Below are 8,643 nucleotides of genomic sequence, written 5' to 3'. Positions count from 1 at the left end.
CACACACAGACAGACTTACACCAAACGGGAAGAACTTGTTGTGCGATAAACTGCCATAGCCCTTCTTATAATCATAAGGGGAGATCTAAAGACAAAGAGTTCGGCTTTTATCGTGTTCCATCGAGGAAGACAAACAGTTCAAGCCACATTTCTGAAGTAACGAAGAGGCGAGGCATGGCATGTCAGCCTTAGGGAGACCAAATCTTTCTTTCCAAAATCGCCCTGGTCATTCGGTGGTGTGCTCCAAGCATTTCCTCAAAGGTAAGTTAGTATGTTTTGTTTGTATTACTCCTTTATTGTGGTTAATGGGTGAATTATTTAGCCAAAAGAGAACTATTAGAGATGATACACTTTAGCCAACTAATGCCTGCAAAAAGTTTATAGGTACCTACTGCATCAACTCGCAGTGAACTAATACAGAACCTATTTTGGCTGCATTTGGAGCAGAGGTGCCTTGAAAATGAGAAACTGGTTCGATGTAACTTACTTTGTCCGCCGCACGACGGGCTTTTGTTCTACCCGGAACGTCTCGAGGTCCTGTGGCTCTGGGCTTGCTGAAGGGATCTGAAGTTGTTGAACACTTCATGTGTGTACACACTTACTCCCCAAATCATATAAATGTGCGTGCTGAAAGTTCGGCAGTACGCTGACGTCCTTTGTCCAGTCGGCGTGCTCTTACGGGTTCACTCCTCTTGTACTTTTTCCTCATGCATTTTCTTCCAGTTTTTCTCTATATGGGCTTGCAGTGCTTTCTCTCGCTTTGTACATATTTTTGTCTACCGTCCAAACGTCCTTGTGTTTTTTTTTTTTAATCGCTGAATTAAGCAGTATGCAGTAATTAAGTCGTAGTAAGCTCGCCGGTGATTATTGTAGCGTTCGATTCCACTGTTTACATTTCCCGGCCTCTGGCGCCCATCATGCATTGCGTGTAGGTCACGTGGTCTTCCCAACTCTGACGTCTGAGAGCCAGCAGAGTAACTGCTCTGCAGAGAAAGCGGTCAGACTCATGTCAAAATGATAAAAACATATTTGTGGTCAAGTGTCTATCATTCCATTAGTCCTCTTTGTTGTCCAAATGAACCTTAATAATCTCACAAATACAGCCGGATTGTATGAGGAAAAAGAAGAGAAACTACACCAGCAGAAAAAAGTGTCACATCTTTTGTTGTTTTTGTTGATTTGTTGTTTCTTTTCCTGTTTTGTGTTGATTTCTGCTTGGTGTTTTATCCCTTGTTGTTTATGCTTTTGTAAAGCACCTTGTGACATAATGATCTAGAAAGTTGCTATTTCAATAAAGATCATTATTATTATTATTATTATTATTATATCCACGGTTGAAATCAAGGTCGTTCTTATGGTGTGTTTCCACCGGACGTGACGCGATTATTTCGAATATTTCTGAGATACACAGTCAATGTAATTATGCGATTGTCGCTCAATCTTGAGTGGCGAAGGATGAGGCGGCGAGCGTTTCCAGCAAAAATTTGCTCACCGCTTAACGTTTTAGTTGAACTAATTGAACTTTTCAAGCGAATTCGCTTGTTCGCCATATTTGTTCTGTATGGCTGTATGTGTGCTTGGTTGTTGGAAAAAAAGGATTCTTAAAAAAAAGAAAAACATTAATGGCTCCAGCCATCCTTCAAGCCTGTAATCAATAAGTTCAAAGTAAAGAAAAACCAAAACAGTCCATTCTTAAAAAACTTTTTATTTTGTTTGTTTGTTTTTTATTGATGGGATAATTTCACTACTGACCAGTCTTTGAATGAAAGCTCGTTTGCCTCTGTTGTGTTCAATTGACCAAATCTTCTGCTCCAAATTTGTTGTAGTTTCAGAAATAGTAATTTACGAATACAATGTTTTGAGCCAGAAAAAAAGTTCCCAGGACCAGCCATACTGGGGCGCCATTTTCAATTTTCTGGTCCAACATTTCTAGGGCTTCTCAGTGATTTCCAACTGTCAAAAATGTTCCTTGCATAATAACATACAAACAATGAGTTTATTCAGTGAAGATCTTCAAACACTGAACGTCGATTGGCCCGTTGACAAGTAAAATACAAAACTTTCTCTTCCATGCAATTCAAAATAATTCTGTTATCTGAAAGATCTTGCTTTTGTTTGTGCTTCAGTGTATTAGTCCAATAAGAAGAATGGCATATTCGTAGTGCGTTCATTTATTCTTTTAACCCCGCAGCTACTCTCAGTTTCATTAAAATGAGCAGACTTAAAAAAATAGTTTCTATCTTAGAGATAGCCTGTCCTGTCTCATCCGTCCATCACCGTAAAATGTTCACATCCATCAAATCAGTGATTTTGTCTTGTTTCCTTCCAGAGAGTCCACAGCAACACATATGTGACCAGAAGATGAGTTCCAGTCTGGAGCAAGAGGAACATGAAGTCCCACACATTAAAGAGGAGGAGGTTGAGGTGACTGTGACTGATGGTGGAAGTGACCAATCTGACTCTGTGAGAGACTCGATCACCCGGCGACAAACTGCTGCTGCAGCGGAAATCTTCACCATGCTTGACCAAAATATCGTCCAGTACAAGGAGAAGGTTGATCGGCACAGACTGCTGGAAATCATCTGGAAACCTCAAATCAAACTACACAGAACAGGTATGGAAACGTCTGAATGAACACATGAGTCTGACTGGTGGAAGATCTCTGTCATTATGGCTGTGTTTGGTGTATCCACCACACACACAAGCAGGATCTGTGTCTGTTATGTTCCCTTTTTCTCAACTCCACTGTAAATAGTAGCCAGAACTTTAACAATGTACGTTCTCTGTGTGAAATGTAGTGACTGTAAACAGTCTCAACTGATCACCGGGCCACCAGGCTGCGACGTGTTGTTTCCCTGAGTCTTCTAAAGTCAGTGACGAGCTCCTTCGTCCTGCTGGTGTTCAGGATCCACACATAGTTCAGACACAAGGATGTGAGGACCTGGACCTCCTCTCTGGAGTCTGCCTCCTCATTGTTGATTGTCAATCCCACCACAGCCGTGTCATCAGCGTATTATTATGTACGGCCAGTGTAGTGAATGGGAGTGCAGTCCTGTGTGAAAAGTGGAGTGAGGACCCAGCTCTGGGTGGTGTCAGTGTTGAGGACGATGACGGAGGAGACCAGGTCTCCAAGTCTCACATGTCTATTGGAAGGGAAATCCTTCATCCAGCTGCAGAGGTGCTTGATGGTACTGTGTCTACTTCTTACCCCCAACTCAGTGTGGTAAACAGTTAAAAGGATACTTCAACATTTTGGCAAATTGGCCCATTTAGCGCAATTCCTTAGTCATTTCGAACAGCATACTTACTTTCTTTGTGAGGGCGAGCTGTTGTTTATCCAGAGGTGAGTCGGGGAAGGTTTTCGGGACGGACACAATGGAGGTGGATGGTATTTTTGTTCCCCCTCGTCAAACTCATCAAATACAAACTCCAACAACCCTAAAACACTTTGGTGGACACGTTATAATCTGCACATTCACTACGCTGTGAAATATTAATGCAAAATTATGAGATTGAGTTGTTTATGCGAAGATTGCTAAGACGGAACTACTTACTAAACATGGCGTCTGGGCGTAGTGATTTCAAAAGAAAAAGTAGTTCCCAGTATTTGCTTCAGTGTCGTAACGCTATGATATTATTTGTTGGTGTTCCACAGCGTAGTGAATGTGCGGATTATAACGTGTCCACCAAAGTGTTTTGGGGTTGTTGGATGGTGTATTTGATGAGTTTGACGAGGGGGAACAAAAATACCATCCACTTTCATTGTGTCCGTCCCGAAAACCTTCCCCGACTCACCTCTGGATAAACAACAGCTCGCCCTCACAAAGAAAGTAAGTATGCTGTTCGAAATGACTAAGGAATTGCGCTAAATGGGCCAATTTGCCAAAATGTTGAAGTATCCCTTTAACAGAATATTGTGTGACTATTAGAAAAGAGGAGTGAAAATACCACAGAGAAAAAGTTCATTAAAAAAGTAATTGTTCAGCAGCTAAAGGTATTCATCAACCAATGATATAGTGACTGTACAGTATTTTTTTAAATTTTAATGAAAGTTTTCAGTTTCACTGCCTGATGCTTTCATCCCAGTTTTTTTTTTCTTTTAAGCTGGAAATGTCTCAGTAATGTAACTGACCTTTTATCTTGCACTTTTTTGTGCCTGCAGAGCTCCCACAGCACCATGACTGTAGGGAGGAGCAGCTCTCTAAACAGGAAGCAAACTACTCTCACGAGCAGGAGGAACCAGAACCTCCACAGATAAAAGAGGAAGAAGAAGAAGAACCAGGACTTCTACAGTTTAAGGAGGAGCAGGAGGAACCAGAACCTCTACAGATAAAAGAGGAAGAAGAAGAAGAACCAGGACTTCTACAGTTTAAGGAGGAGCAGGAGGAACCAGAACCTCCACAGATAAAAGAGGAAGAAGAAGAAGAAACAGGACTTCTACAGTTTAAGGAGGAGCAGGAGGAATCAGACGTTTCTGTTTTCGAGAAACAGGCTGAATGTGAGGAAACGTATCGTGAAATAGTCAATAAAAAACGGAAATTATGTCAGAATGTGGAAACAGTCACTGAGAAGATGATGATTTGTGAGACATGTGGAAAAAGTTTCAGTTACCCGAGCCATTTACTGCGCCACAAGCGAATTCACACACGGGAGAAGCCTTGTTCTTGTGAAACATGTGGGAAAAGTTTCAGTACATGGGGTAACTTGATGGTCCACAAGAGAATTCACACAGGGGAGAAGCCTTATCCTTGTGAAACATGTGGGAAAAGTTTCAATCAACTGAGTTGTTTGCTGCGCCACAAGATAATTCACACAAATGAGAAGCCTTATACTTGTGAAACGTGTGGGAAAAGTTTCGGCGAACAGCGTCGTTTGTTGCGCCACAAGAGATTTCACACAGGGGAGAAGCCTTACTCTTGTGAAACGTGTGGGAAAAGTTTCACTCAACGCAGTGATTTGCTGTGCCACAAGAGAATTCACACAGGCGAGAAGCCTTATGCGTGTGAAACATGTGGGAAAAGTTTCAGTAGGTCCAGTAACTTGGTGGCCCACAAGAGAATTCACACGGGTGAGAAGCCGTTTTCTTGTGAAACGTGTGGGGAAAGTTTCAATCAACAGGGTGCTTTGTTCTGCCACAAGAGAATTCACACAGGTGAAAAGCCTTATCCATGTGAAACATGTGGGAGAAGTTTCAATAGGTCTAGTAACTTGTTGGCCCACAAGAGAATTCACACGGATGAGAAGCCTCATCCTTGTGAAACATGTGGGAAAAGTTTCAGTGCATTGGGCAACTTGACGGTCCACAAGAGAATTCACACAGGGGAGAAGCCTTATCCTTGTAAAAGATGTGGGCAAAGTTTCAATCAACAGGGTGCTTTAGGGCGCCACATGAGAATTCACACAAAGACGAGTTTATTTTCTGGAAGTCCGGCTTCAGCCTAAAATGAAATGATTTCATCCTGTTCAAAGGAAATGTTGCCGTTTCAAACATTGTTCATACTGTTCTTCGGGATCTTTTCTTGTTTGTGGTTGTTTGGAAAATGTCTAGAAATGAAAATAAAACATTGATATGAAGCCAGTCGGTTTTGTTATTCAGTGCTTCTCTTTTAGTTGACATGAACTGAATCGGAATTTTACTTTTCACTCTTTTAGCGCTCCATAGGAAAACACTTTTTGCTTCCATGTAACACGGGACTGCTGATAATGTCTGAAAACCTTTTTGGGACATAATATGCGTGGAGCATGTCTTGAAGCTGATTGCATTCATTATCCTATGTCATCCACATTTCTCATCAAAGCCAAAAGTTTGAAACAATCAACTAAAACATACAAACCAGTTGCTTTGGTGTTCATCCAAACACCGTCAGTTGCAATCCTGAAATAGATAGTTCGATGAATGCACATCAGGATGTCACTTAAAGGGATACTTCAACATTTTGTCAAATTGGCCCATTTAGCGCAATTCCTTAGTCATTTCAAACAGCATACTTAATTTTTTTGTGAGGGCGAGCTGTTGTTTATTCAGAGGCGAGTCGGGGAAGGTTTTCGGGATGGACACAATGGAGGTGGATGGTATTTTGGTTCCCTTCGTCAAACTCATCAAATACAAAATCCAACAACCCCAAAACACTTTGGTGGACTCGTTATAATCCGCACATTCACTACGCTGTGAAATATTACTGCAAAATTACGAGATTGAGTTTATGCAAAGATTGCTAAGACGGAACTACTTACTAAACATGGCGTCCGGGCGTAGTGATTTCAAAAGAAAAAGTAGTTCCCAGTGTTTGCTTCAGTGTCGTAACGCTCCAATATTATTTGTTGGCGTTCCACAGCGTAGTGAATGTGCGGATTATAACGTGTTCACCAAAGTGTTTTGGGGTTGTTGGATTTCGTATCTCAATAATGTCACGGACACCAAGACTGAGAGAGTTTTTTTCTTGTTTTTTTTTTCAGCTGAGCGAGTTGCACTTAATAGTTACATTTGACCACAAATATAAGTTCAAATTCTGTACATCATACAGTTAAGACAATAAATTAAGCATCATCATTTGGTCAAATTTGCTCCGAATAAGATGACATTTATTGGATGTGTTCACACCTCTGCCAGGAAGTCATACTTAGAATTTCGAAGTCCCGCCCCTTCCTGAAGCTACTCCCTGTTTGTGAGGAGCTTATGGAATTATTCCACCAGATTCTGATTTTATAGTTTCCAGAGGCCTCACAGTTCAAGTTTCAGGTCTGTACCTGCTGTAGAGGTCAAATGAGAGCAAAAGAGCTACAGAGGTCAGAGGTCACAGCAGGCTTCACGTGTCAGCTCTGCCTCAGATGGTTAATTGACGTTTTGGAGCTCATCTAAAGGATTGTCTGGTACTAGTCTTCTCCCAAGCCTGCTAAGTGAACACCTCAGTTTTCAATATGTAAAAATCCAACCAGGTGACACTTATCCAAACCATATTAACAGATAAATCGAGAAATTATATCGTAGTGTTTACACCCACAGACCTTCTTTGTGGTGACACTCTTTTTGGCTCCATCATCTTTCTCCTTCTCTGCTGCGGCTCATTTGTCGACCTTCTCTTCGCCGCTCTGCGTGGGCTCAGTGGAGGTCTTGCTTTTGTCCATCACAGCAGAGGATGTGGCCTGCTCCTCGTCACCAGAGGGCAGCTCTCAGGGTCTGAGAAGCCAAGGAAAATACTGTGGGGAAAAATCATGCAACAAGCTCCATAAAGTTCTTGCATAACTGTGCTGATCCAAATTTTAGAAATATTTGACATCGATCTATATAGTTATAGATATCAGACATTATCACATGTTTTTGTGGCTTTAAATGCTGGAAATATTTAATTTTCTAAATTTATAAGATGTTCTTTTGCCTTCAAAGCCACTGTAATTACACCCACAATACTAATGAACATTTATCAGCGTGTGAAAGCACCAATAAGGCAAGTTACTCTCAATAAATGAACAGCTCAGAAGCTTCCCTCAGCTTATTGTCACTGTCTGACTGATGGGAAAAAACCCTGATCAAATTTACTGTCACTATACAGATCAGTTAAGATATCATTGGATTAGTTAATGACTGAGTGTTGTACTTTTTTCGTGCATCCTTTTTTGAGTTTGATCATATTCATCTCAACATTTTGTTGAATTTTTTTTTTGTGTGGTGAAAATCTGAATGATACATTTATAGAAAGTCCTTAGTCTTCTACAAATGATTCATCACTGAAAACAGTGACTCGCTTAGCAAATTTTCACACTAACAAAACCGATAATCATTTCAATCAGTTCATATCTTCCTGCAGGAGACATCAACATGTCAATGCCACACTGCAGCCAAGCCTTCTCTGGCTCTGTAGTAATCTATGAAAAGAAGTTGAGTTTATTTATCATTGCAGTTGATCATTAAACATTGTTCAGTAGGTAAATGGCTGGAAGAGGTAATCTGCTTACAACATTAAACCACCTGAGGCTGCTGTGGATCTGTTGGCTGTCAAAGGGAAATCCATGCATCGTTCACAGGAGCATTATGTCCACTAGGTGTCACTCGTGTCACATACAAAGGATTGTGGTTTGCATTCATCCTTCTACCCAAGAGCATAATTGAGAAAAATAGATAAACCCCACACCTCACCCAAACTGGAACTGCGCACCTTCTTATAATGAGATAAGTTTATTATGGAACTTAACTTTAGAGAAGCAGCTTGTGCTTGGAGGTTTATAGGTTTGAATTCCACTGCCAACAGGTGATGAAGGTCGCTGACCTCCAACTGAAGTTAATGAACAAGGAGGGTCAATAAAACATCAATTTATCTGACATTTCCACTGAAAAATGAAGAAGCTATTGATAATATAACACGTCAGATATTTCACAACAGGATACTTAATACAAAATAAAAGACTTTCATTATTATTCACTAAGAAAGTAACATAGTCTATTCCCAGAAGGCACCGCAGGGATTGTTTACCTTGTGTAGCCTCTGTAACTGGATTCATTTTCAGCATTTTCTCCAGCAGATATCTCTCCTGTCGTAGATTTAGAAAAAAAAAAGCATCAGCTCACACTAATGTATCTCTCTAATGAGCAATGCTGCATTGTCCTGAATTTGAAGCTACAGTAAAATCATTACTCGCTCCTCATTA

At 40.8% G+C, this 8,643-nt stretch overlaps 1 protein-coding gene across 1 annotated transcript; it reads left to right on the top strand.

Annotated features, from left to right (window-relative positions):
* LOC115382699 (zinc finger protein 436-like) lies at positions 1-5,578 on the top strand. Its single transcript, XM_030084533.1, has 3 exons — positions 1-261; positions 2,330-2,614; positions 4,163-5,578. The coding sequence occupies exons 1-3, from the start codon at positions 180-182 to the stop codon at positions 5,440-5,442; spliced, it is 1,647 nt and encodes a 548-aa protein (XP_029940393.1). The 5' UTR covers positions 1-179; the 3' UTR covers positions 5,443-5,578.
* Positions 5,579-8,643: the final 3,065 nt, after the last annotated feature.

Source organism: Salarias fasciatus, assembly GCF_902148845.1.
Source record: "Salarias fasciatus chromosome 7 unlocalized genomic scaffold, fSalaFa1.1 super_scaffold_4, whole genome shotgun sequence".
NCBI classification, from domain to species: domain Eukaryota; kingdom Metazoa; phylum Chordata; class Actinopteri; order Blenniiformes; family Blenniidae; genus Salarias; species Salarias fasciatus.
This window is presented reverse-complemented; position numbering and strand designations above follow the sequence as displayed.